The sequence below is a fragment of the Odontesthes bonariensis genome, chromosome 13, assembly GCF_027942865.1.
Source record: "Odontesthes bonariensis isolate fOdoBon6 chromosome 13, fOdoBon6.hap1, whole genome shotgun sequence".
Lineage (NCBI taxonomy): Eukaryota > Metazoa > Chordata > Actinopteri > Atheriniformes > Atherinopsidae > Odontesthes > Odontesthes bonariensis.
The window spans coordinates 25,766,008-25,793,852 of record NC_134518.1 but is presented as its reverse complement, the minus strand read 5'-3'; the positions used below and the strand labels follow the sequence as shown (position 1 = coordinate 25,793,852).

Here is a 27,845-nt window from a genome sequence, read left to right as displayed (position 1 = left end):
GGCGGCTGCTGGGGAGGAGGAAAGCCTTGGCTGTGATGTCGCTGGATGATGGCTGCTTTCGGGATCTTAAGTTACGAACACCGGCCATTAAAGCGACCACGGCTCGGCCCCCCGGACGTCTATCCACAAGATGCAAAGCAAAAAGAGGTGAAGTCTAACGATGTGCAACGCGAACGTGCAGGAGTGACGTTTAATTGAAGAAAAAGCTCAGCAAAGACGCTGCGCGAGCTAACGCTAACTAGCCTGTTTAGCGGCTCTGGAGACGTTTTTTGGGCCTAGCAACAACAATGAACTGCTCCTAGGTGTCAGCTTGTTAGCCAGCTTACTTGGAAAAACAACCGGCTCGTTTGATAACACGGTTAGCTAGGCTAACACATTAGCTGGCGGCTCCTTTGGAGTTTGATATAAACCACAGCCAATATTTTTGCTGTGTGATGGAAAACAAAATCAGTTGAATTTTTATATTATACGTGACTGTTATTTAGCTTATTATGTCGGTCCTTTTCAGTTAACGATAGCCAAAAATGCATAGCTAATCCTCATTACTTAATATGTGTAAATTATGCTGATAACTGTGCTTAGTTTTAATCTGGAGTTTGGCCTTGCTAGGTAGTACTGCTTCCTACTAGTCAGTTATTAACTCAATACAGTCTTGGGATGTTGATTTAAAAGCTTTAACACCTGGGCTCGTTGTTTAACCTAAAAATAAATTATTACTGTTCAGTTATAACTCTGTCACTTTCCTTCGTGTCAGCAGATCTAATGCAGCTCATATCCACTTCGGTCAGAGTACTTGAAGCTGATCTGGGATCAGAAATGATGAGCTCACCTCGACTATTTTTGCATGAGTGATTTTGACTTTCCTCTAATCCGTGTTTGCTGCAGGATGAGTTGACTGCTCTGAATGTGAAGCAAGGATTCAATAACCAGCCAGCTGTGTCTGGTGATGAACATGGCAGTGCCAAAAATGTCAACTTCAACCCTTCAAAGGTAATGCCAACAACATTTTAACTGAGACTGTTAACTGTCCTGCATCTAGATCACAACTGTGCGTTTTCTAACAGATTTGGTCACGGCAAATGTTTCCCCTCTACGCTTTGCAGATCAGCTCAAACTTCAGCAGCATCATCGCGGAGAAGCTGCGATACAACACGTTTCCGGATACGGGGAAACGTAAACCACAGGTCAACCAGAAGGATAATTTCTGGCTCGTCACAGCAAGGTCACAGAGCTCCATCAATAACTGGTTCACAGATTTAGCCGGGACTAAACCTCTGACACAGCTGGCTAAAAAGGTGAGGAACCTGGTGCTCATGTTTTCATTATGTTGGTTTAACTGCTGCGGTAAACGGTTGGGCTTCAACCTCTGTGTTGAGCATGGGTGGATTTCTTTCAGCTGTGCATGATTTATATTTGTTTTCATGTTCTATTCCTGGTATTTCACCTTTGGAAAAGACCCTTGGATGTTTTTAGGCTGCTACCAAATCCTCATGCGGACAGGCGAGTTTAAATAAACAAGATCTCACCAAAATAAAAACCCCAGCACATATTATGTATTTACTCTCTTTATTTCAGCGTTGAGTTTAAATATTTGCACCCACATTGAGCTGTACTTTCGTAACGTTTGAGTTTCATGCTCGAATCTAAACAAATTAAACCTGAGTCTAAATATAGCAGACGGAGGATGACGAGATGCATCAAAGAAAGGAAAGTTAACGAGCTCTGACAGGGTTGCCCTGTGCTTGAAGAGCTACTTTAAGCTGGCCTACTTTCACCAGTTCTTGACCACACTTGAATTTTCTTTGTCCTGTTTTAAATGATTATGTGAGACGACTCGTCTCTCATCCAAAAGTTTTTTTTGTTTTTATTACTCGCAGTGGAAAAAATGGATTTTTAAAGAGTTATCTTAATTACTTTACTTCTATTTGACACAGCGACATAAACAGAAAATGGTACCAAACAGCTCATCAGATGATGAAACTGAGAAATGCCATAATTCTTTGAGAAATATGTGTTGGTATATTTCAAAGTATTGGGTTTGTTTACCCCTGTGTTGCATCAGTTTGTCTTGTATTGTTCAATTAGACGACGTCTTTCTCCTGTGATCTGGAGTTTTGAAGTGGTGCTGCGTTCTCGCTACGCCGCTGATCTGCAGCAGGGGGTCACACCACAAGATCCTCTGCCAGCCTCTGACTCATCTGGCTGATCCCTTATCATCCAGATCCAGCTGTCTTGCAGACAAGTCTCTCTCTTTATTGACATTAATGTTACACTATGAGACAAGTTGCTTCGGGTGATTCAGTTAGTTTTGCTCGCCTGGCAGTTGAGGAGAACTGGCTGGTTCTCTCCTCGGCCATTCATTGAAACATCAAAGATGCCTACCACCAACCTTTAAGTGAAGTCTGTTGTCTTTTTTTCACCATGGTTTCTGGCATGTTTCTTATTTTCCTTTTCTACATTTCGCCTTGTCTTGTCTGACCGAGTCTCTTGCGTTCTTCCTCGCTGACTCAGTCACGCACTCGATGACTCCTCCACTCCGACTCCTTGAAAATATAGCCTAGCATCCACAACATGCTTGTTATTCGGTCTGAGACTGGAACATGTCCGCACATTTCACAAATCACAACTTTTGTTGCGTTTTCTAGTGACCACTGGTTGAGTGACCAATTCATTTGCCTCTGATCTGGGCCATTTATCTGCAACCTTTGAGTTTTCCTTTTCGGTCCGCATTTCGAAGCTTTAGCTTAAAATGTCGTAGCGTGAAAGAGGCTTTAACAATTCTCTGATAGTGTTCGGGAACTCGGGTGTACAGTTGCTCATTTTTTAAGTAAAAAATGTTCCATTCTTCCTTGTTTGAGCTTTCAGCTCCTCACCAGTTTGGCCTCTTTGGTTGTATTTCATTTAATTTTCTTCTTTTAGCATTTAAGGTGTAATATTTTTGGATTGCAGACGGGTGATGTTTTATACCTGGACTTCGGAGCCATGTAGTTGTAATATTTTCACAATGTGGTTTGAGGTCATTTTCCTGGAATAAGCCTGCCCTAATAATAAAAAAAAGATACAGTCTGGACGGCAGCTAGTGTTTTTCCACAACCTAAACATCTCGTTCCACATCAGTGTTGCACTAATGCGCCCCTGTGCCATCATGGATTCTGACTTTTAATCTCTTATCAGATAAAAAAAAAAGAGAAAAAATCTTCTCTGTTATGGTGACATGTCCTAGACTGCCCAAAATGCTTTAAAATGTTTCTTGATCAGACAACAGTGCAGTTTTCCATCTTTGGCTCACACCTTATTGAACGAGGACGAGCCCGGAGAAGGCGTCTGCGTCTGTAGATGCGGCAACAAATTGTATTCACTGAAGCGCTTACTGCTACAAATGTGTGTTTTTAAGGCAGCGCTGCCTCGGGGCGAGAAGATTGCTGCCTTTCAGAATGTGGTTTTATCCTTGCTACTTACGTAAAGACATTTCCGTGGGCTCTTAGGTTTGTTGATATATTTTCCCACAGTCTTTCATAAGAGCAGCAAAACTCCTCATCTTCTGAAAACTCTTGGCTGCTCCTCTTAGTTTAAGCTCTGCTCTATTGTGTGTGCAATTAGTTCAACTGAATATGGGTTTTATGCCATTTTCAGGTCATTGAGTTGTTTTTTTTATTGGCATTTTACGGGGAATCAATGGTTTTCTTTTCCTTAATTTGTTAGCACGGCTGCGTATGTGCTAACACATCAGCTTTCTGACTTTTGCAAACAGACGTCGCTTTGTTATCGATCCCACTGAGCTCGATGGGCTTTTCCTGCAGGGGCAACCATGATAACTAGCAAACAGATGATGTGTGTTGACGATCTTTAATTTTCGAGATGACCAATAGCAGCTGGCCTGGATAATTCAGTCTTCAAAACAACTAAATTCACTCTGTAAATCAAAGCTACTTTTTGTCTTGTTTGGCTGTATTGATCCAAGCAAATCTGCTGTCTTTTGTAATTGATAATAGTTTTTATTATTGTGAATTTCTTTTTGTTAAAAGAAAATTGATTATTTTTAAATTGTTTTTGTTCTCTTACAAAGTGCTGTTGCAAACAGTAGCCAACATATTTTCAGTTTTCAGTGAATCAGACTAAATCAAAAGTGAGCTTTCATACATTTCTTGAGCTGTGTTTCTTTGTTATTTATTGTGTATTTTGGAGTGCTCCTGCTCGCGCACCGTACATACATGTTTCATTGTTTGAACTTATTGAACGATGTGACGGCTAACGACGGTTCAAGGTTTCACAACAAGTCAAATTGATCCTCTGAAATCCTTCATTTTAAAAAGGGACTGAAAATAATTGAGTTCAAATGTTTGCCCTACGTGTTTAATTTAGATATTTTACAGGTAACATTTCTACCCAAAGATATGTTCATTTCCATATTTTTATTTGGATGTTAGAAATTTTCCTGACCCTCCTTAAAGTCATTACCATGAATGTTAAATGTTTTCCACTGGAGTCCTTATTTGCTGCCATTTGAGAGAAATATTTTGGGGGATTCAACATGGCTGACGCACTTGAAATGTTCTTGCCACAGGTACCGATCTTTAGCAAAAAGGAGGAAGTTTTTGGATATTTGGCCAAGTACTCTGTTCCAGTGATGCGTTCAGCGTGGATGATTAAGATGACCTGTGCGTATCACGCAGCTATCACAGAAACTAAAGTCAAGAAGAGGCACGTCATTGATCCTTGTATAGGTGAGAAAGCTGCATTTCTTTGGCTTGAAGTTAATAAATAAATATACTTACTTTTGTAGATATTGTGCTTTCATCTGTTAAATAAAGTGTTTTTTTTTTTTGTGGCTTTGACATTTATTTTTGCTTGTCTCGTGTGCAGAATGGACCCAGATCATTACTAAATATCTTTGGGAGCAGCTTCAGAAGGTGGCAGAGTTTTACAGACAGTTTCCCAGTCAAGGCTGCAGCTCACCCCTACCAGCCATGCCGGCGGAAGTGGAGACGGCCATGAAGCAATGGGAGTATAACGAGAAGCTCGCCATGTTCATGTTTCAGGTCAGTTAACTCTGTACAGTCTGTCGGGATTAGCTCAGCTCACCTCGCACAGGGGCTCGTTTGAGTGGTTTCCATCATTTATAATTAGGGACCTGTTTGGGTAAACTTCCAACAAAATGTAGTCCATTTGATGAGGCTTATGTTTCACTTCATGATTCGGTTCATCTTCTTGACGTGAAAATGCACTTTTCTGTTTTCAGGATGGTATGTTAGACAGACACGAGTTCTTGACATGGGTGCTGGAGTGTTTTGAGAAGGTCCGACCCGGCGAAGACGAGCTTCTCAGACTCCTCCTGCCCCTCTTGCTGCAGGTAAACACATCCGCGTTCACATCGTGAAAATTTGATTATATCTTCATAGTCGTGCAGCTGTAGTCACACAAAGCAGCTCTGTGTTATGTCAGCCTTTACAGCTGTCATGTTCTGTGTCTTCATCTGATGGTGCTGACCTTTCCTGACAGCACCCACAGGGACCTGCTGCCACATTTTATAAAAAGATTTAGTTTCTACCTTCAAAGCTGACGGGTGTTAATGGACACAGAATGTTGTGGGTAATGCTGTGAATCTCTCCTGTGTGCCACAGTACTCAGGGGAATTTGTGCAGTCTGCTTACTTGTCGCGAAGACTGGCTTACTTCTGCACACGCCGGCTCAACCTGTTGCTAAGTGACGGCAGCCTGGGCCCCGGCACAGGAGGGCATCCTGCCCATGGCATCATGACACAGCAAGGCAACGCCCTGCCCCCCACCCCAACCTCCCAGCCAGCAGGAGGGAACCAACCCCAGACACCTTTCACAGATTTCTACATCTGCCCGCAGCACAGGCCACTGGTGTTTGGCCTCAGCTGCATGTTACAGGTACTGTAAATGTAACTGCTACATCATTAAAGGGATATTTTGTTTTATTTTGACTTCTTTTTAATTTCTTTTGTTTTCCTTTCTCTCACTGTTGTCATCAGAGCATCGTGCTGTGCTGTCCCAGTGCTCTGGTGTGGCATTACTCTTTAACAGACAGCAGAAACAAGACTGGTTCACCTCTGGATCTCCTGCCCATCGCTCCCTCCAGTTTGCCAATGCCAGGAGGCAACACTGCCTTTACGCAGCAGGTATTGTTGTCCTGAGTATTTTTGCCATGATTATTGTTGTTGTTATATATATAAACTTTATTACAAGCTCAAGGCCCACAGTGGAAACATTACAGTACATACATCATTAATACAATACATTACACATTCATATATACATATACTAAAAAAGGGGAGCTAATGAAGGCACTCATACCAGTGTTCCCAGATCATAGACATGTAACCTTACAGAGCTACGACTAGGATCAACTAATTGTGCAATAAGCTCATTTGTTGCACGGTCAAGCCTGCTCATGAACTTAAAAGTAAGATTTCTCAGCAGTGCCATGAAAGTAGTAAGACCTAGATTGCAGAATAAACCACTTGCTCTAGTACTCCTTGGTTTCTTTAGGAGAATCCTGAGACAGTCATTATAAGCTACCTTCAGTTTCAGCAGACTCTCCTTCTTGTATCTAATCCAGAGTGGAGCTGTATAAAGAGGGGAGCAGTAAGTTCGAAACAGGTTAACTTTAACATCTGTAGTGCAGTGATGGAATTTCCTAACCAGCATGTTAGCTTGGACATATAGCACTCTCCTCTGTCTGCTCATGTCAGCGTCATCCTCCAGCATTATAATTTTTACTTGTGCAATAAGTTGTTCTTGTCAACTTCTTCAGTAAGAGATAAACACTGGTACACAATACCAAATATAAGAGTACACCAATGAAAATACAACAAACAAAACAGAGCAAATTTAAACCCTTGAAAGAAAAATAAGGAGAATCAGTTAATTAGAACCAGAAAAGCTGCCCAACTCAAATTGAATTTGTTTGGTATAAATAAAAAAGTGTTTTAGAGTCCTTTCCTAAACTGAGGACGTGGTTAGTTGTCGTATTGGATATGAAGTATTTTTTATTTTCCAGCACTCCAGCAATTTTCCTTAATATGTTATTTGATGCAGGTTCGTTCAAAGTTGCGAGAAATTGAGGAGCAAGTTAAGGAGCGAGGCCAGGCTGTGGAGTTCAGATGGTCATTTGATAAGTGCCAAGAGACGACGGCAGGTAAGAAAGCCGTGTACCTTTTTAACTCTGCAGACACCTGTTCACAGTTTGTGAGAACAGTTTGAGATGGTGTTGTCTTTCACCAGGGTTCACCATTGGGAGGGTTCTCCACACACTGGAGGTTTTAGACAACCACAGTTTTGAGAAGTCTGACTTCAACAACTCGCTGGATTCCCTGTACAACAGGATATTTGGTTCAGGACAGAGTAAAGATGGCCACGAGGTAAGGATTATTTATGTGTATTTATTATATATAACTATAAATCTCTTCTGTGAGATTTAATAGGAGATGGTCACACAGATTAGAAATATGCCGACCTCGTTGTTTTGATACTAGGTTCTTTCCTGTTACGGCACCCAGTGACTCTATTCCTAAATTTTCTGTCTTATAATGTATGTTTGTGCCCAGATGTCCCCTGACGATGATGCGGTGGTGACCTTGCTTTGTGAATGGGCGGTGTGCTGTAAGCGCTCTGGCAGACACAGAGCCATGGTGGTGGCCAAGCTGCTGGAGAAAAGACAGGCTGAAATAGAAGCAGAGGTGAGAAAAGCACCAATCCCACCTCAATGCTGCCACGATGTTTGAAGGGATAAAGTTACAATACTTTACAGAAAAAGGCCATTATTATCTTATCATGTTATCTCGGGACTCGTGGATTTCAACTCACTGAAGTCGCACCATGTCAGATCTGACAGTATCTTTTCCATTTAAAAAGGATACACAAGCATAAGTCTTACTATGGCTGCTTGGGTGGTCTTATAGAGCCTCTCAAACATTATAAAAAACATTTGAAATATTCCTGCTCGTGCATCCTGTTTAAAGTTTTGCATTTTCTTTTTCAGGGTCTAAAAACCGCTTTAAAGCCCAATAAACATGCTAAATAAGGAGGGTTTTCTACATTTAGCACTCAGACCATTTGCTGTGTTTGACTGTCTGGTGTGTGTTGGTTTGCAGAGGTGTGGTGAGTCTGAGGTAGTGGATGAGAAGGGCTCTGTATCATCCGGATCTCTCTCTGCTGCCACACTGCCCGTCTTTCAGGATGTGCTGCTGCAGTTCCTCGATACGCAGGCCCCCACACTTAGTGAGTCTTTTTTTTTTTTTTAACTCCTCTTTTCCTGCAGCCATTATTCTGAAATGTGTCGTATTCAATCTCAGTCTAATATTTGAAGGGCCTCAAGATCCTTTTGTCTGTTTCTCTGATTTCATTACCCGCTTCATACTTATTTAAAATGGTTTAGCGGGGAAGACCTGCTATTAAATTATTCAAAGTCTTCTTTTCTCATTTATAGCTGAGCCTGGGAATGAAAGCGAACGTGTAGAATTCTCCAACTTGGTCCTTCTCTTCTGTGAGCTCATCCGTCACGACGTCTTTTCCCACAACATCTACATGTGCACGCTCATTTCCCGCGGTGACCTTGCTTCTGACTCACACCTGCCGCGCCCGCGTTCCCCCAGCGATGAGCCCTCCGATGAGTCGGAGCGCAAAGAGCAGGATGCAGGCAGCAGTGTCAAGATGGAGGCATGTTGGAGGCATCTGTTGTTCTGTATTCTGTTGTTGTGATGTGTCAAAGTAACCTTTTGATAGAAAAGGATAACATGAGGTTGTTGTTTGTCCAACAGGATACTGGTCCGTCTGAGTCAATGGAAATTGATCACAACAACAGTGCTAATTTTGATGAGGTAAACACTATTTATTATTATTTTACCATGATTTATGCAGAAATACTATTTTTTTTTTTCTGCTGTAAAGCTTTCAAAAAGTGGTTTTATACTCGATTTTATTTTCCCCTGCAGATGTTCTCACCTCCGATGCACTGTGAAACTAAGGGGAGCCCATCTCCAGAGAAGCCTGCTCCAGAGGTGGACAGCAAGGCCAACTGTAAGGACAAGGGCATGGACCCCGCCTTCCCTCAACTGTACGAGCAACCCCGACACATTCAGTATGCCACTCACTTCCCTATTCCACAGGTAAGAACAACCAAAAAAAAAAAAAAAAGATTTATCAAAAGCTCTTATTTGATTTCTAAACTGGAGGGTTTACAGGGAGTTAGTAAATTATAGCCTGGTGCGTTAAAATGGTAAATATGCTCACAATATGGCCCCAAATACTCATGAAGGACAGAGAGACAGATCATCTGAGTAATCCAGACTTTATATAGTAGATTTTTTCTTTTTTTAATCATGCAGTCATGCTTTAGCTCTCGTAGAATAGATTTCCCTTTAAATTCTGTTTTATCAGATTAACTCACAATTCTGCAAGCGCAAGAGGAAAATTATACTTGGGTAAAATTTTATTTTTATTTTTTAAAGTACATTCCTGAAACCTCGGCTTGTTTGTTTCCTTTGTTTCTTACATTGTTTTGTTGCTCCTCAAGTTATCGAGTGCATCCAGTTAATGTGGATCTTTTTGTTTACGTCTCCAGGAGGAAAGTGCCAGTCATGAATGCAATCAGCGTTTAGTGGTCCTCTACGGTGTAGGCAAACTGAGAGATGAGGCACGACACACCATCAAGAAAATTACTAAAGACATCTTGAAGGTGCTCAACCGCAAAAGCACAGCAGAAACGGGTGAGAGTGCGCCTCACTTGCATCAACTTTTGACTGATGTCCCACGTTTCCCATTCACTTGTGTTTTACAGCTCACCTGTGGTCATTAGGAACACATCTCAGCACTGTTTGACCTACTTGTCATCCTTGACGGAGGAAATGAATTCTGCGAAATTGCTTTAAAGTTTCATGTGTGTGTTCACCTTTTTATTGGCTGGATCTTTTTTTCCCTCTGCACTTCTTTGCAGAGTAGAATGTGTTTATCATATGAAAGATAATGTTTTGCCAGGCAGCAGTGTAAAACGCAAAGGCGACATTATGTTCGGGTGTTTGTAGAACGTTGTTTACATGCAGCTTCATCGCTCCCTTTCCCGCAGTCACTCTAGTTGTTATCCTCCGAAGTCTTTTATTTGAATATTTTAAGTTTGGACCTCCTGTTTTAAGCCCTTCTGAAAAAGAACAAGCTTCCTTTCCCCTGCCGAGGGGGGATCGCATCTCTCCATCTTCTTTCAACTCAATTTCTATGCTAATGGCCTTCATCTGTTCACAGCCTTATTATCTCAGATACAAGTGACCTTGTTAAGGAGATTTAAGGTTTTCAGAGTTATAATTGCTTAGACTGGACTGTTTTTGTGCCGTATACCTCCAAGCTCATGATGACCTTCAGCTCACAACTGTGTTTCTCAAATGAAAAGTGCATTTACGGTATCGTCTGTCACAGTGAAGCTTCAAATCAAAGGAAGCTGGGGGGAAGAAAATGACAGACCAGCAGCTTAACTAGATTTCCCAGCCAGGTTATTCATCAGGCTGAAAAGAGTACAACTTGTCATTTGAGTTTCTGCTTCTTCTCTTAGTTTATCTCTTCTCTGTCCCACGTGTATAGGAGGGGAGGAAGGACAAAAGAGGAAGAGGAGTAAGCCGGAGGCCTTTCCCACTGCAGAGGATATCTTCTCCAAATTCCAGCATCTCTCCCACTTTGACCAGCACCAGGTCACCTCCCAGGTTAGAGCAGAAAGCCAAATCTTGTTTCAGAGCATGTTGGAATACAAAGGGTTTATTAAAGGAAGCCCCTAAACACATGGGCCTCTGTGTTGACTGGCATATGAATGTGATTTAAATATTTTTGAGTTGTCAGGCCACAGTTTGAATAATATGTTTGAGTTTCAGATGGTGCAGATTGTGAAAGAGAGCATTCTGTTCAGTACAGTGTGGCTAATGGTCCATAGACTGGAAATTGTATAAAGTTGTGGATTTGGATTTTTATATGCTTCTAATTAAAGTAAAGTCAGCAGAGGTTTTACCTGCATGGAGCTAAAGCAGAAGTCTCAAGAGGCCAAAAGCTGTGTTGTGGCATTGAAGGACGAGTACATTTCCGACACCACAATGACTGAGCAGCTCACATATTCGTATTAAAGGGATAATCTTTTTTTCTTTTTGAAACCATGCTTATTTGTTTTCTTGCAGACTGAGTTTTCTGAAAACCATGTCACTTATTGAATGAATCGGTCTCCTTTCTTTTTCAGGATTTGCTTTTAAGAAAACTTGAAGCATTTTTAAGTTTGGCCCTTTTATTTATAGTCATTTGATGCACTTAAATTTAACCAAACTATGAAACTTGTGTTGTTTTAATGGTTATTTCCCCAGTCAGGAAACAAGCCAGGCGTGGTTTGAAAGAGGAACACTAACTTTTTAAACTCTTTAATTTGACATCTGATATTTTGTTTGTGCGCAGGTGTCCAGAAATGTTCTGGAGCAGATCACCAGCTTTGCCTTAGGGATGTCTTACCACCTGCCCCTCGTCCAGCACATCCAGTTCATCTTTGACCTCATGGAGTACTCCCTCAATATTAGTGGCCTCATAGACTTTGCTATTCAGGTATGTGCTACTCTTCCTTAATGAGAGGGGAAAGCCAGATAAATCCCTGTAAGTCACAGTTGTTTTTATTTTGGTGATTTTTCATGTTTTGCAGCTTCTGAACGAGTTGAGTCTGGTGGAAGCCGAACTGCTGCTGAAGTCATCCAGCCTGGTGGGAAGCTACACCACCAGCCTGTGTCTTTGTATTGTAGCTGTGCTGAGGAGATACCACTCCTGCCTCATTCTTAACCCTGAGCAGACAGCTCAGGTTTTTGATGGGTATGTCACTTCCAAGCTTTAATGTTTGTCAATAAGGTGCCTTTGCCTTGCTTGGATTTTATTTGGTGCTCTAAATGTGATCATGATTTTCCTTCAAATTATCAGAAATAGAGCTTTGACATCCCTAAAGGGATGTTTGTAGGTTTAAGGCTGCAGTTAAACTCTTAATTAAAGTAGCATGAAAGGATGTTTAGGGTTGTAACGGCACATTAAAGTGTAATTGGTGGTTTTCTCTCCTTCACAAACTCATTCTGCTACACGTCATCAGAAATCTTCACAGGGATGTTGACAAGTGCTTGTAATCATGAGCTCAGCATTGGTAGATATTCTCCTGAAAAATAGATAAATAATTAACTTTTTTTTTTTTGGAGAGGGCCTCCCCCTTAGTGGATTTTCTCACCTTTGAACAGTATTTTGCTGTTTGATGCTTTACGCTTTGAGTCGGTTTGTTGCAGAGCCTATTGGAAGAACCATGAAAGTGACTTGCAACAACCTTTATGTGCAACACGCGTCTCCGTAGGTCTGCGGTTTAGACCAACAACGTCCTGGTTGGTAGCAACATTTTCTGAAACCGCTTCAAACGGCAACGATTGAAAGCCAAAATTACCGGTGCTAAGATTAAATAGGAGAAGAAATGTTGAGAAAGAGTCACTTTTACTGAAACTACTGCAGCACAGAAGAAGGATGTTGAGGACACGGTGTGAGAGCGTTGAACAGAGTGAGTACAGAGACCGGCAGAGCTTTTAAAATGAGAAAATGGCTACAGGGAGAATACTGAAATTACAGCCCTGTTACATTTTGCATTCGTGTCTCGCAGAGCAATTATATTTGAGCAAAGTAGCATGCTGTGTAACCATGTACAGAGTGAACCAATCACAGTCGTTATGGTCGGCATTGCTGTGACTTGTCGTTACATTTCTAGCGAGGTGCTCTTCGGGGGATGGAGAAGCTGTGGTGTAATCATGCCGACACTGTGGGCTCTGCATCAGTCTGTCACTGAAGCCTGAAATGCAGCTCTTTTCCTTAGTTTTCAGCCTCTCCGGTAAATTACATTAGCAAGTTGGCAGCTTCAGCTCCAAATTAAGTTTGCAGACGAAAGACGAGCAAAAACAATCGATTAATGAGACTTTTTCTTCAAGAATGTAGCAAAAAGAAGTTTTTTTTTTTTGTTTTTTTTTTAATTTTGTATGAATGTCTTCACAGGTTACGCATTGTGGTGAAGTCTGGTGTAAATCCAGCCGACTGTTCCTCTGCTGAGCGCTGCATCCTGGCCTACTTGTATGACCTCTACATCTCTTGCAGTCACCTTAAGAACAAGTTTGGAGAGATCTTTAGGTGGGAATAAATCAGTTTTTCATTGTCTCAGTAGAAAGAAAATAAAATCATATTTATCTCTACAGGACAACACTTTCAGCCAATCCTCTGGGGATATTTTTACAATCCCCAGAGGATTGTATTTACAACCTATTTTTTTTTTTTTTTTTTTTTTCAAATATTTTTCTATTATTTGTGTCTAATTAGTCAATTCTATTTTTCAGGAAAGTTTAGCTTTTATATACATTAATTCAACAATCCCCAGATGTTATTGCTTCACCTTTGCTTCACTTTATGTATCTTCTTATTGATTACGATTTTAATTCTGTTTTTTTTTTTTTGCACTTTTACAGTGAGTTCTGCTCTAAAGTGAAAAACTCCATCTATTGTAATATCGACCCATCGGACTCTAACATGCTTTGGGATCCTGTGTTCATGATGGAGGCCATCGCCAACCCCTCAGCCAGCAACTTCAACCACTCCATGGTGGGCAAAATCCTCAACGACAGCCCAGCCAACCGCTATAGCTTTGTCTGTAATGTGCTCATGGATGTTTGTGTGGACCACCGAGACCCTGAAAGGTGTGTTACTCTGGTTCTAAGTGGGGTGTATTATCTACACATCTGTCTTCTTTGCTGTTTTATACCATGTAATGTGCTTTCAGGGTCAACGATATTGGGATCCTGTGTGCGGAGCTGACTGCTTACTGTCGCTCCCTGAGTGCCGAGTGGCTCGGCATTCTCAAGGCTCTTTGCTGCTCCTCTAACAATGGAAACTGTGGCTTCAATGATTTGCTGTGCAACGTAGATGTAAGTTTTAGTTTATTCTGACTTCTTTATGCGGCTCGTAATTTTAAACTCTTCCGTGCAGCTTTCAGTTTGCCTGGAGCATGAACAGTTATAGATAAATTTCCCCAAACTTTGATTTTAAATATGATCTCTGCACTCTTGTCCCTCAGGTTAGTGATTTATCCTTCCATGACTCCTTGGCAACCTTTGTAGCGATTCTCATTGCTAGGCAGTGTTTGCTTCTGGAAGACCTGGTCCGCTGTGTGGCCATTCCCTCCCTTCTCAATGCAGGTAAGAAATATTTACATGCATACATTTATCACAGTTTTTAATACCAGATGATCACCTACAAATACATAGACATTAGTTGAATGCAGAGGGCTCCCAGAGTGTTTCGTTTGTTTTTTTAAAACCTTTTACTGTCTCCTGTACCCTCACAGTCGTGTTAGAGGAACCAGAGCACTCCTTGCTCAGTTCTGTCCAACTTGAATTAGTCTAAACAAAAAAGCCTTTTATTTAGACTAAATTTACTGGTTTATAAAGTCTACACAAAATCCCAATCGTAGTTTGGTGTTCAGGTGTTAAGGTAATTAAATTATTTGTATATTATGGGCGCAGTGCGGCAAAAATGATCTATATACGTCCTCTTCAGTTAATTTCTCTTAAGTTTTATTTATAAAGCATCCTATTACAACATAGTTGTCTCAAGGCTCTTCAAACATGTATTCCAGTTCATCCAATTATAATCAAATAAGATCAAATCCAGAGTAGTCCAATCCATATAATGCCAATTAAAAGAATGTTTCATAGCTAAGGAAACCAACAGATGGCATCAAAACGTCTCTTCTCTTCAATCCGCCATCCGATGCATGCGGCGACAGCAGAGAGGAAAGCTCCCTTTTAGCAGGAAGAAACCTCCAGCAGAAGCAGAGTCAGGAAGGGCGGCAGTCTGCCTCGACTGGTTGGGGTTGAGAGGACAGGAAAGAGGGGTTAACAAGCACCAGAACGCCTGGCCATAGATTCCTGCTGAGAAAGAGAAACGAGTTGATGACAGCAATAATGTCATATATACTGTTCCCACAGTGGTCCATGAGAGTCCATGAAATATTGATGAAGAAGCCTCTATCCTCCTCATTGTTAATCTTTTTTTTTTTCTTTTTTTTTTTTCACTGTGGAAACAAAGCCTCATTTAGTCGCTGCTGGGTTGGGTTGGGTTTGGTTCGTTTTATCACTCTGCTAAGCCTGCCAAATGCCAACAGCTTTCACGTGTGGTAATTTTTTTCTTTCACAAAACAATTCCCCTTTTTCCTGCTGGACGAGGAGTATATGTAATACAAGGTTTAAATTTAGATGTGTAACTTTGATGTAGCCTATCCAAAAATAGTGTGAACTTTCACAATAAGATGTGAATAAAACCAGTGCCAATGAATGCATGTGTCTGATCTCAACTTCAGCCTGCAGTGAGCAAGACTCTGAGCCGGGAGCCAGACTCACCTGTCGAATTCTGTTGCACCTATTTAAGACACCACAGCGCAATCCTGTCCCCCAAGATGGTGTTAAGACTGGTAAGGAACATTTCACCATTGTTTAATTACATTTTTGTCTGCTCCTGACTGCTGAAAGCCTAACTTTTTGTCATGACTTTCCTCAGTTGGTATCCGGTCGTCTTGTGACCGACATCTTCTCGCTGCCTCCCAGAACAGCATAGTTGTGGGAGCGGTTTTCGCTGTCCTCAAAGCTGTATTTATGCTGGGTATGAATCTTTGCATAACTCTTAAATAAGTGGGAACACATTGTCCAAACAGATGTGGTTTCAAGCATGACTTTAATAAGGAAAATACTATTTTGTCAAGTCAAGACTTCATCTTTATCTTGACATGTGTATGAGCATAGATACCTTGTAATATTACTGGATGATGATGATGTTCGTGATGAGTTTTCACTGGTTGGTTTAATTTGTTCTTTCATGTTGCAGGTGACGCTGAGCTAAGAGGCTCAGGTCTGTCACACCCTGCTGGGCTCGACGACATATCTGAGGGCCGCAATGTCTCCATAGAGACTGCCAGCTTGGATGTATATGCGAAGTATGTTTTGAAGACGATCTGCCAGCAGGTGAGGATATGAGCTGACGTGTAATGAATATATTAAAGTGATGCATTTATTTTTTCAAACGTAATAGGTGAAAATGAAGTAGATGACAAGGTCTTGCGTGTGTGTGGCTTCTTCCTCTTCATGTTCAGTACCACTACATTGAATTTTCTGGCTGAAATCCTTCATGACAACACATAGAAACAGGGAATTTTGATGTATTTGCTGTACCAGATATCACTTCTGCCACATAGATAAGAAGGCCCAAGAGGGAGCTGGCAGTAGCTCAGAATGTTTAAGACTTCAAACACATTTTCCACTCGGCATGGCTTTGGCTTGTGCACTTCCATTCCTGAGAAATCACTCTTTGCTCTGTTGTTTCATCATCCACGCCGGCTTTAGTCGAGCTTGTTCTGCATGACTGAGTTTGTCTTGATATTTGAACTTAAGATCGAGATTCACAGAAGTTGTAGACTGCTACCAGACTTCTCACGTTGCTTCTTCCCCCCGCTGCCCCTCTTGTTGTGTCTTGCAGGAATGGGTTGGAGAGCGCTGCCTTAAGTCTCTCTCTGAGGACAGCAGTGCCCTGCAGGATCCGGTGCTGGTAAACATTCAGGCTCAACGGCTACTGCAGCTTATCTGTTATCCTCACCGCCAGCTGGACAGTGATGATGGTGACAACCCTCAAAGGCAGCGTATCAAACGCATCCTTCAGGTAAAATGATCTATTTTTATGTATTTTCTATTTGAATGAAGCATTGTTAGCTTTGACTGTGTTGATTAGTCCTTATAACCTACAACTGATTTGGTTTCTTGAAATGCATCTGTACAGTGGAAGTTTGCTGCCCTCTTTTGGCTAAATGAAGAGCTGAGGAAAATGCATTATTCATGCTATGAATGTGCAGATCTAGTTTTTAACACATTAAGAATGTGAATCACTATCAGCACATTATTTTATGACAATCCTTTCCCTCATATAGAATATGGACCAATGGACGATGAGACAGTCGTCTCTGGAGCTGCAGCTGATGATCAAACAGAGCACAAACAACGTGGGTCTCATTTGTTGCTGTTGATGGTTTTTAAACATTTATTCCACTGACAAATTGTAGTCATAGATATGATTATTTATTTTTGTTTTTCTCATCCAGGAGCTCTATTCCCTCCTGGAAAACATAGCTAAGGCCACTATAGAGGTTTTCCAGAAATCAGCAGAGATGAACTCTAGCAACCCCTCAGGAAATGGAGCAGCGGTCCAGGGCGGCTCTGCATCCAATAACAACAGCACCACGAGCAAGATGAAACCTATTTTAAGGTGTGTGCCTGTTAAGATCGCATTAAACTTATTTTATTTCTGCCTCTTTTATTCAAATTTACAAATGATTTTTCTTTAAACTCTGTAATCGAGGCGATGATGGGAAGTGTTAACCCTCACTCCAAGGTTTTCATTCAGGTGATGCCGAAGTCTAACAATTGTTGTTGTCGCTTTAATGCTCAGCTCATCAGAGCGATCGGGTGTTTGGCTGGTGGCGCCATTGATAGCCAAGCTGCCCACCTCAGTTCAGGGCCATGTGCTGAAGGCAGCTGGAGAGGAGCTGGAGAAAGGACAGCACCTCGGCTCTTCTTCACGCAAGGAGAGGGATAGGCAGAAACAGAAAAGTATGTCTCTGCTGAGCCAGCAGCCGTTTCTGTCTTTGGTGCTGACCTGCTTGAAGGGGCAGGATGAACAAAGGGAAGGCCTTCTCACCTCCCTCTATAGCCAAGTGCAGCAGATAGTCACCAACTGGAGAGAAGATCAGTACCAGGATGACTGCAAGGCGAAGCAAATGATGCACGAGGCACTGAAGCTACGACTGAATCTTGTAAGAATCTTTCAAAAACCACAGATGGCTTCACTGTACAGCAGCTCAAGCGTTTAAGTTTGATTGTTTCAATCAGTTCCATCATTTGTTAGTACCTTTTAAGGGGTACAAGTTTCGAATGCTAACTTTTTTTTTTTTCAATGATCTTTTTATTTGTTTTTAACATTTCAATAACATAACAGACAGAGACAAAACAAACCACAACAGCAACGGAAAATACAGCAAATCAAATCAAATCAGTCCATGGTCACAGTTCATCCTTTTATGAACACTATGTAAGCAGGTCAAACCCTATTATGATGTGGTAGTGTCAGAGGTCCATAAGCGGTTCCCATATCCTCCGGAAATCATCCCCCTTATTCTTTAGGGCATACGTACGTTGTTCCACACGTGCAGTTTCATTTAGGATTTGTTTAAATGGATTAAATGATGGGGGTCTTTGTTGGTTCCAATTGAGCAAGATGCATTTCTTTGCTATATAGGAGATTAAGACATAGGTGTGGTGTTGAATGCTAACTTTGAGCTGCAGCTTATTACAGTGAACCAACACCACTTGGCAATAAATGTTCCTGTCACCTAAATTATTTAAAATGTAGAACAAAAGAAAATATGAATGTCCTTAGTAGTATTAAAACACTATTGTGTCCCTACTGCAGTATTCTAAGTGGCTCAAAGGTTCTGAGCTCTATATTTTTTATTTTTTTTACTTTCCGGATAAGGTCGGTGGCATGTTTGACACGGTGCAGCGCAGCACCCAACAGACCACCGAGTGGGCGGTGCTGCTCCTCGACATCATCAGCAGTGGCACAGTTGACATGCAGTCCAATAAGTGAGTAGTGACTACAAAGAAAACCCCCTTCTAAAATACACTACACAAATGAACCCTCTTAACTGGAGTGATTATCATCAGCAAAATCTCCCAACTAAGTGTACCAATCCTCTGCTCTTACTTTCACTTCTTTCCAACAGTGAGCTCTTCACAACTGTGCTGGACATGTTGAGCGTGCTGATAAATGGTACACTGGCTGCGGACATGTCGAGCATCTCTCAGGGGAGCATGGAGGAGAATAAGAGGGCTTACATGAACCTGGTCAAGAAGCTCAGGGTAAGCAAGACCAGCACATTTGGCTGCCCTGAGGACAGGATGTTCGAGTACCTGCTTTTGTGTAGAATGTAGTTGTTCACCCAGATGAAAGGTTAAAGCAGAGTCTGTAAAAATTCAGGGTTAAGTTTAGATGGCACAAGATATAATCTGGGTGCTAGAATAGCGACTGAAAAAAGTTGAGTTCAGACTAAAAATGTCTCAGATCGAAAGAGTCGGTGTGAGAAGAGTGAAGCAAGTGAACCAAGTGTGCCTGTTAGAGTTGCTAATTGGCCAAAGTAAATTTCAGTGGCATCCATCTCGAGGAGTTGATTATTTTGTGCATTTGGGCTGTTAAAACATGTTTTGAATACTGTTATCTTTTAGAAATTAGGCAAAAAACGCCACTTTGACCTTATAAAAAACAACAACTTTATTTTCTGTTTTTCAACAAATTGACAATTGTCGTTTTATTTCCACAGAAAGAGCTTGGAGATCGGCAGTCAGAGAGTTTGGAAAAAGTTCGCCAGCTACTGCCGCTGCCCAAGCAAACCCGTGATGTCATTACCTGTGAACCTCAGGGCTCACTGATAGACACAAAGGGCAACAAGATTGCCGGCTTTGAGAAGGAGGTAAACACTCGTCTTAAATTAAAACAATTGTAACTTACCTGTGCTGAGTTCGAGTAGATTAAAACAGCTGTCTCTGTTCCACAAGGGTCTTCAAGTATCAACCAAGCAGAAGATTTCTCCATGGGATGTCTTTGAGGGTCTAAAGCATTCTGCCCCTCTCTCCTGGGGCTGGTTCGGTACGGTGCGCGTGGACCGCAAGATCACTAAGTTTGAGGAGCAGCAGCGTTTCCTGCTTTACCACACCCACCAGAAGCCCAAACCCCGAAGCTATTACCTGGAGCCGCTCAAACTGCTCCCTGAGGAAGAGGAGCCTCTGACACCGGTCTCCCAGGAGCCGGACAAGAAGATGATGGAGGCAGTGAAACCAGAGAAGAATGTGCCAGCGGTCCCCTCTGAGTCAAAGGCAAAGAAAAATAACAAGAAAAAGAGGACTTCGTCCACTAAGACAGAGGTTGGATATATGTAAAGTTTATGCTTTCAGAATTGTGCAGTTTTACCATCTCTTTTTGTTTTTCGTTTTCTTTTTTATACTTTGATTTCCAGAAAGAAAATAAAAGATTTTTTTCTTCGGTAGGACTATGTGAACCGCACACCAGGCGGTGTGAATTACGGGACTACTATGGCACCAGAGTTGATGCCGACCCACCCGTACGGCAGGCAAGCTTACAATCCACAGACCATGGGCATGTACACACAGAACCAGCCTCTGCCTCCAGGTCAGCCCTCAGAATACTCTTGTCATCATCGCACTTTGAGATTTGGCACTCTTCCTGCTTGAAACAACATCTGGGATTGTGGTTTATGTTTCCATTGTCTTTCAACAGGTGGTCCAGGTTTAGAACCTCCATATAGACCTGCCCGTAACCCACAGATGAACAAAATGATGACCACTCGGCCCAGCTATCCTGCCATGATGCCTGGCATGCAGGTAAACATGCCTGGTATGATGGGACTGGACAAACAATACCAAATGGGTTATAAGCCCCAGCCTAACATGCCTCAGGGCCAGATACTGCGAAAACAGTTACAGGTCAGACTGGTGAGTTAATCCACTCTGACAGCTTAAGCAACTCTTTTTTTGTCAAGTGTAGTTTTGTAAACTGGAGCAAAAATAGAATAACTGTTTTTTTGGGGGGTTTTTGTTGTTGCTTTTTAAATTCAGTCTGCTTGAATTCACAATCTTCTTTAACTTGAACCTGTGCAATAATCTTATTATTTTATTTTCTCTTAGCAGAATCAAAACATGATAGGGCAGCAGATTAGACAGATAACACCTAACCAACCATACACTTCAATGCAAACATCACAGGTACGTCTATTTTTGAAGATTTATTAGATTGTTTTCTAAAGTTCTGTCATCGACAGACGAACGCCAGCAGCTGTTTATGCTTTCCTGTGCAATTTGTTTTTATCTTGCTTTGGTTCTCTCCGAAAACAGACTTTGAAATTAAGAAACATACCATGATAATGGTTTCCTTCTCTGTCTTTGTTTTAATTATCAACATTGTTCAGAACATATCTCAGGGCTACACCACGTATGGATCACACATGGGCATGCAACAGCATCCCTCCCAAGGTGTTCCGCCCTCATATGGGAACCCAAACTTCCAGGGCACCCATCCTGCAGCCAACCCAGCTGTGGTGGATCCTCTTAGGCAAATGCAGCAAAGGCCCAGTGGTTACGTTCACCAGCAGGCTCCAGGGTATGCCCACAATATGCAGAACACACAGAGGTCAGTATGGTTATGGGTTGCTTGGTTAGCTCTTTTTATTCGTGTAACCGTTTTGATTTCACGCGAGCTGCTCTTCCACCCAACTTAATTTTTTGTCTTCTTTTTGTCTTTAAACTTCAGGTTTGCCCACCAGCCCCTCCAGCAGAATCCTATCATGCATCTCGGTCACATAGGAGCCCAGGGAGTCCATCCAGGCTTGAGGCCAAATCAGATGCTGGCAGATCAACAACAGCAACAGCAGCAACAACAAGCAGCACAGCAACAGCAGTACCTCAGACAGCATGCACTCAGAGTACGTCACTGATCATTGATTTGTTTAGGTCTTACACTGGATTTGTTTGAGTTGAATATTTTCATACTCTTTGAAACTCCCACTGACTGACGATGCTTTTTCAGTCTAAGAAATGAAATAATGTGGGTGATTATAGGGAACTGTCCAAACATTTATTTAAAAGACAGATTCAATTATATGTTAGCATATTCATCTACTCCTCTGCTTCAGCCACTCTCGCAGTTAGCTTTGAAGCTGCCAGAGGAAGCTAGCACGGCGGCCACAGATCGTCGCTAACCTTGTTTCTGCTATGTTCTCCTATCTTCTTTTGTAGTTTGCTAGCTTCTCATTTCATTGGTTCCTCACAGCACATACAAATTAGCTGTTCAGTCCCATCCAGCAATTAGTCAGTATAAATATTAAATGTAGCTGAACCAGTCCTGTCTGAGCTTGCCTTTCTGAGGCTGTAAGAAGTGCAGAACTCCTCAGCTGTAGCGCTGATGGTGAATTTTATAATGTTTTATGGATATGTTAACAAGTGTAAAATCTTTTAGTGGAGGGGGACTTTAAAGATTGGGGATGTTCTGAAAGACATCAAGCTGAGAAGCCTGAAGTATTGGTTTTATCCCTTTCTACAGCAGCAGCAGGCCCAAGTTCAACAGCAGCTGCAAGCCCAAGTTCAACAACAACAACAACAGCAGCAACAACAACAACAACAACAACAGCAGCAGCAGCAGCAGGTTCAACAACAGCAGGTTCCCCCCCAACAGCAAGTTCAACAGCAGCAGCAACAGCAGCAGCAGGTGTCAGCGGTGGCTCCTCCAGGCCAGGCACAGAACCAGGGCCTGGGCATGCAGCCGCTGCCCCCCCAGCAAGCCATGGTAAGCCCAGTTCACACAAAGCTGCTCTTAAATTATTATTATTTTTTTATAATATATATTTATTATATATTTTTTTTTAAGTTGGATTGTATTGGCAGGTATTCACAGCAACGCCGTCTCTATCACAAAATAGTTTCAATCATATGTTGCTGTCCCTGAAAGCCTCCTGAATCTGGAGAAAAACTTCCTTTTACGGGTTGAGAACATTTAACTTGATCCAAGTAACTCAGATAAAATTAAACAAATAATTTCCATACTGATTTATCCAGAAACCACATAAAGATGGTTATCAGTGTGAGACATGACATTGTTTAAATGTTCTACTCTGTATTAGAAGTATTGATCGGGCACAGCATCAGAAATTCCAAATTTGAGGATGGATGCAGCAACATATTTTTGCCACACTTGAGATGGTTACTGGTGTATAGTTTATGCATAGGGACGGACATAAAAATGCTTATTTTTACTTTTAGAAAACGAAGGAAACAAATTTTCACTGACTGCTTAAGAACTTCAGCTTTGATTTGAACCTTTTAAAACAGTGTTGGTTGTATTCCACGAGAGGATGAATAGGAATAAAGATACAAAGCGTAAATTACATTAAGATATTTAAAATGTTCAAATCTCTAAGTTTGTATAAATCTATTTTAGTTCCCACGACAGGGAATGCAGCAGACCCAGCAGCAGCAGCAGACTGCGGCTCTGGTCAGACAACTGCAACAACAACTTTCAAGTGAGTTTGAACCCTCAAAATTATTTTTCATTCATGGTGTGTGTGTGGTTCCAAGTTTTTCATTGAATCCCCCATCCTCCTTTTCAGATACACAACCAGGACAGGGCCCCAATTCATTTTATTGATCATGCTTGTTTATAGTAGTGTGGAGAATAGGCTCTCATTTTGTGGAGAGGCCCTGTCCTGTAGAAAGTGTCCAGTCCAGTGACAGCAGGGGAAAGGGAAGGCTGCTCACAGCACAGAGGACCACCAAACAGATGAACCAAATCTCAGCTTGACCACTGAGGCAACGATCAGAAAATATCATGACTTCAGTTGTGTAATTATGGATTATTAAAGGAGGGAGCCTCGTCTGAAGTAAACACTTAATGGTTATTGATGGAAAAGTCTATGTACAAAAAAAAAAAGATAACCACAAATTATAAGAATAATGCAATTTTTTTTTTTTTTATTTCAATTTGTACAATTTTTTCAGTTTCGTGTATTTCTCATTAAAAAAAATCATGTCAGTTTTTAATGTCCTGATCTTGTGTTGGCTGCCTGTCGGTGAAAGTGTTCTTTTTCTTTTCTGTCTGCATTTTAGGGATAAAATATTTCCATCCCATCATGATGCAGAGTGGTAGATGAGTTTGTTTTAGCTCAAGTTGACACAGGTCATGTCTCTCAGTAGCAGATCATTAGATAAATAGAATTCAAGGCATTTTTAATTGGACTTATTTTCATGTGATGCTGCTTACTGTTAAGTGTTTGAGTTTTACACTTGAAGTTTCAAGGTTCATCGTTTCAGACGGAAAATTCTTCACCTACATGTTTTCCTTATCGTAATGAGATAATTCCTAAAACCAAATCTGTTGACTGCTTTCTCAGAAGTTTTTACCTGCAGCCAGTGATGCCTGAAGGCGGGTGTGACATGTTAATCACACATTTGTAGACTGAATTAAAAGGAAATACATGTTGTTATAAACACCTTTTCATTCTCATCTTGGGGTCCCTCTGAGAAAAAGTCGAAATGTCAAGAATAAACTCCTGTTAAGTTGTAATACGCGTGATAAAACCTGTTCTTAAATACCTCACTTGCTCATACAATTCACTTAGTTGACGCACGATCGGCCGTGCTGGTCAGAATTAATCTCCATGACTCCATTTTAATCTTGAAATATCGTTTTTTTCTCTCGACATTCTGACTTGCCAACGTTATTCTAATTTGACTTGATTTTGTGAAAGTATACAGACTTCTTTCTCTAAAGTTCAACTTGAATCTCCACAAGATGTTTATTCTGAAAATTTTAGAAAAACAGGAAATAAACAGTCATAACTTGTTGTACATCTCATCTCTGGTGGAAGGGATTAAAGGGAGGAGAGGAGTCGAGGGAAGAAATCAAGTGTGTAAAATGGGGATAAGGAGGATCGGGGTGTTTGGCATCTGCATAGTACAATCTACTGAAAAATGTCTGCCATTTTTTAACTGTCAGTCAAGGATTTGTTGACACAATATTCATGACAAAAGTGTGAAAGCATCATTTCGAATGTACAGATTTCGTTTTCTTAGTTTTTTCTTTATCCACATTCTGACTTCCCAAACGGCTTAAAAGCACCCCAGAGTCAGATCCCAGAGCTCTCCCTTCAAAGGGACAGTCCATTCCCCGAAACCTCGGCAGGAAATCCAGAGCTTCCCAGCTCCTCTCCTCCGGTCTCACCCCCAGTCTGGTCAACAACTTGTTAGAAATCTCTGGCACTACCGGCTGGAGGAGTGTGCCATAAATTCTTAGACATTCAAGGGAGACGCAGATGATGGTGTCGAGCCAACGTTGGTCTTCATCGTCCCTCCTATCCAGCTTCCAGGGTGTGTGGCGCTGAACGAACCCATTCGTCTGCCGTATGCAGGCCGTGATCGCCTCCAGAGCTTTGTATACATGCATGCTCTCATAATGCTTCTCTACCACAGCAGGTAGACTTTTCACAGCATCCAGCATGTGGTAGTCCTCCATCACAGCTTTGCCTCCCAGTTCACTGGGGAAGAACTGAGAGCAGAAGGAGGGGTAGACCTGAGCTGGGTTGAGAGCTGGAGCTGTGCAGCGATTCAGCAAACCACCCAAAGAGTCCGCAAGCTCTGCGTTGAGCAGCTTTACAACTTTATTTTCTGTGTAATCGCAGTCCGAGTCTGGGACTCCCTGACGCAACAGGAAGTACCTCATACCATCAGTCGTAAACATCTGGGAATGTTCAAAAGGATCTATCACATTACCCAAACTTTTAGACATCTTCTTTCCTCCAACTGTCCAGTGTGAGTGGACATGTATCACCTCAGGCAGTGGCAGTCCAGCTCCAAGAAGAAAAGCTGGCCAGTAGATGGCATGAAATTTTAAGATGTCCTTCCCTATAATGTGGTGGACTGCGTGCCACCATTGGTCATGTCTGTCTGGATAGCCCGCTACCGTGAGATAATTCACAAGTGCATCTAGCCACACATATATGGTTTGTTCAGCATCTCCAGGGACTGGGATTCCCCACTGAAGACGACTCCTCTGACGAGACACCGAGAGGTCCGGAAGGTCTTCCTGCAACCATCGCAGAACAGCCTGGTGAAAGCGCTCGGGCTGTATAGCTCCGGGATTTGCTTTTAACCAGTCGAGTAGCTGAGACCGGAACGCAGACAGACGAAACATGTAGTTCTCCTCTTTCATCCACTCCACCTGCAAAATAGTGGAGAGGTCATTTACTGAAGCCTTGTTAAGTGAAGAAACTAAATTTTAAAAAAGTGGAGACAACATGGCTGCTGGAAAGTGAAGTAAATAATGTTCTGGAGTCTGTGCTGTTTGCTTCGGACCCAGCAAACCCGCTCGTTAAACCACAACTTCTCGTTTTTACACTGCAGCGCTAATGTGGATTAAATCAACAAGACAACTTTTAGAGGAAGACGTGGTCCTTCATCCAACTCTCAACGAGAAGAAAAAGTAGCTTTCCAAAATTTTAGACCTTTATTTGAAAGTCGTACTCAAGTAATTTACTATTTCCACACATTTGTATTATTTCCATAACGGCTGGGATTCTGATATCAGCCCAAACATACTGGCTCATATACCTCCAATACTGCAATTCTGACATTATTCTCCCTTCCGGTAGAGTAAATGCTCATGTTTTTGCAATTCCTTTTCTACACCATTTACGAAAGACCAAAGTTAGACCTGTTTCATCCGACTTCACGGTACACCTCCAGAGCCAGAAGTGTTCCTTTAACGTTTGCACTCTATGGGGCACAACCTCAGTTACCTTGTGTCCGCTCTCCAGCGATATTTTGATCTCCTTCCCCGAGGAGTCCAGAGCATCACCGACCTGCGACGGCATGAGGAAGCTTTCATCTTGTGTGGAGTAAAAGCCTTCGTAACTCCCTTTGTAGATGAGCCCTTTATTCCAGAGCACCGTCCAGAAATGCTCCACAGCCTGACGGTGTCTCTTCTCGGTGGTTCTTATGTAGTCTGTATGGGATATGTTGCAGCTGCCAAAGAGATGTTTGAACCGCTCAGACACATCAGTGCAGAAGGTCAGGGGATCTTTCCCTGCAGCCTCGGCAGCTTGCTGGATTTTCAAGCCATGCTCATCTGTTCCTGATATTACAAAGTGCAATCGGTTTGATTATTTTTAGCATGATGAATGAATGCTTAGTGTAATCAACAGAAGATGCTTTAAAAACATAGTTGGTAAGGCTAATGCAACATAATAATAACATTAATTAACTTGTTTTTGTGATACACACAACATTGTGAGTATCACATCAAAACACTGGCAAGTAAATGTAACGTGCACATGTACATTTTTTGAGAAAGGACTATTTTACCTGTTGCAAACCTTGAGTTAAATCCCTGAAGTCGTTTATACCTGTGTGAGCAGTCAGCTATGACAGCTGAGTATAGGTGTCCCAAATGAGGAGAAGCATTGACATAGAAGATGGGAGTTGTTACGTAGTAAACCTTGTCCTCTTTGCATTGCTGGGTGCTCCCACATCTCACATCAGTGCTCCACAGTCTTGGAACTGGTGATAAAAAGTGGTTTTGCTGGAGTCTATGAAAAGTCTTCCAGCCTTTAGTGACAAAAAGAAAAGGGAGCCTCATCGTTATATTGCGGCCGACGCCAACATGAACACCACAAATCAATATTTAATCCAGGGGGTGCAGTGAAGTGCTAACGTTGCCCATAGCTACGAGTTTTACGCAGAAAACGATTAAGTTAAATCGCAGTAACGCCACAGGCCCCAAACAAAATCACAGAAAATCTGATTAGGTTTATGGTCCTGGACAGTCCTGCTACACGTTTTTAGTTAAGCTGAACGTAATTGATCAATTTAAAACTGTTTGCGTAAACGTTCAGCGCGTGTGTTTTGCCTGCTTGTCAAGGTTAGCTTTTCTTCCGGTTACAGTGGCCGGCAACAATCCCTCGTCCAATCAGAACCCTGCATGGAGCACACCAACCACCAATCAAATTGTGAGAACCTGCTTGATAGGTTTTTTTTCACGTAACTTTATTGTTTCAAAAGTGTAAACTTAGAGTACTTTACTTTGTAGTATTTAAGTGCTCTAAATACAACATAAGCAGATGAATAGAAATCTATGCCCTCATACAAA

The 27,845-nt window shown here is 41.8% G+C and overlaps 2 protein-coding genes across 7 annotated transcripts; one reads left to right on the top strand and one right to left on the bottom strand.

Annotated features, from left to right (window-relative positions):
* On the top strand, positions 1 to 23,735 carry med12 (mediator complex subunit 12). 6 transcript variants are annotated; one of them, XM_075481785.1, is made up of 42 exons: positions 1 to 147; positions 886 to 990; positions 1,104 to 1,295; positions 4,565 to 4,724; positions 4,864 to 5,039; positions 5,240 to 5,350; positions 5,622 to 5,894; positions 5,996 to 6,142; positions 7,062 to 7,161; positions 7,248 to 7,384; positions 7,571 to 7,702; positions 8,117 to 8,243; positions 8,452 to 8,681; positions 8,783 to 8,842; positions 8,957 to 9,130; positions 9,586 to 9,730; positions 10,593 to 10,711; positions 11,442 to 11,585; positions 11,680 to 11,843; positions 13,047 to 13,178; positions 13,511 to 13,738; positions 13,822 to 13,966; positions 14,116 to 14,236; positions 15,400 to 15,510; positions 15,597 to 15,698; positions 15,921 to 16,057; positions 16,569 to 16,748; positions 17,014 to 17,085; positions 17,185 to 17,348; positions 17,532 to 17,895; positions 18,615 to 18,724; positions 18,865 to 19,000; positions 19,459 to 19,608; positions 19,694 to 20,059; positions 20,183 to 20,324; positions 20,433 to 20,536; positions 20,843 to 20,917; positions 21,121 to 21,341; positions 21,462 to 21,633; positions 22,251 to 22,493; positions 23,145 to 23,226; positions 23,314 to 23,735. In XM_075481785.1, exons 1-42 carry the CDS (start codon positions 46 to 48, stop codon positions 23,349 to 23,351), a joined length of 6,393 nt encoding a protein of 2,130 aa, XP_075337900.1. In that variant the 5' UTR covers positions 1 to 45; the 3' UTR covers positions 23,352 to 23,735. The 6 variants fall into 6 exon arrangements, with proteins under 6 accessions (XP_075337900.1, XP_075337898.1, XP_075337896.1 ...); XM_075481783.1 differs by having other exon boundaries at positions 20,840 to 20,917; XM_075481781.1 differs by having other exon boundaries at positions 20,433 to 20,638.
* Positions 23,686 to 27,632, bottom strand: mars2 (methionyl-tRNA synthetase 2, mitochondrial). Its single transcript, XM_075481786.1, has 3 exons — positions 27,062 to 27,632; positions 26,497 to 26,831; positions 23,686 to 25,919 (listed from the first exon to the last, which is right to left on the bottom strand). The coding sequence occupies exons 1-3, from the start codon at positions 27,333 to 27,335 to the stop codon at positions 24,744 to 24,746; spliced, it is 1,785 nt and encodes a 594-aa protein (XP_075337901.1). The 5' UTR covers positions 27,336 to 27,632; the 3' UTR covers positions 23,686 to 24,743.
* Positions 27,633 to 27,845: the final 213 nt, after the last annotated feature.

What these genes read in the sequence shown, in the direction of transcription:
- mars2 (XM_075481786.1), bottom strand. Translation starts at nt 27,335, where the DNA reads ATGAGGCTCCCTTTTCTTTTTGTCACTAAAGGCTGGAAGACTTTTCAT. An exon ending in TAACTCAAGGTTTGCAACAG is followed by an intron (nt 26,832 to 27,061) that starts GTAAAATAGTCC and finishes TTGTAATATCAG; the next exon opens with GAACAGATGAGCATGGCTTG. An exon ending in CGCTGGAGAGCGGACACAAG is followed by an intron (nt 25,920 to 26,496) that starts GTAACTGAGGTT and finishes ACTATTTTGCAG; the next exon opens with GTGGAGTGGATGAAAGAGGA.
- med12 (XM_075481779.1), top strand. Translation starts at nt 46, where the DNA reads ATGATGGCTGCTTTCGGGATCTTAAGTTACGAACACCGGCCATTAAAG. An exon ending in TCCCTCCCTTCTCAATGCAG is followed by an intron (nt 14,237 to 15,399) that starts GTAAGAAATATT and finishes TCTCAACTTCAG; the next exon opens with CCTGCAGTGAGCAAGACTCT. An exon ending in CAAAGCTGTATTTATGCTGG is followed by an intron (nt 15,699 to 15,920) that starts GTATGAATCTTT and finishes TTCATGTTGCAG; the next exon opens with GTGACGCTGAGCTAAGAGGC.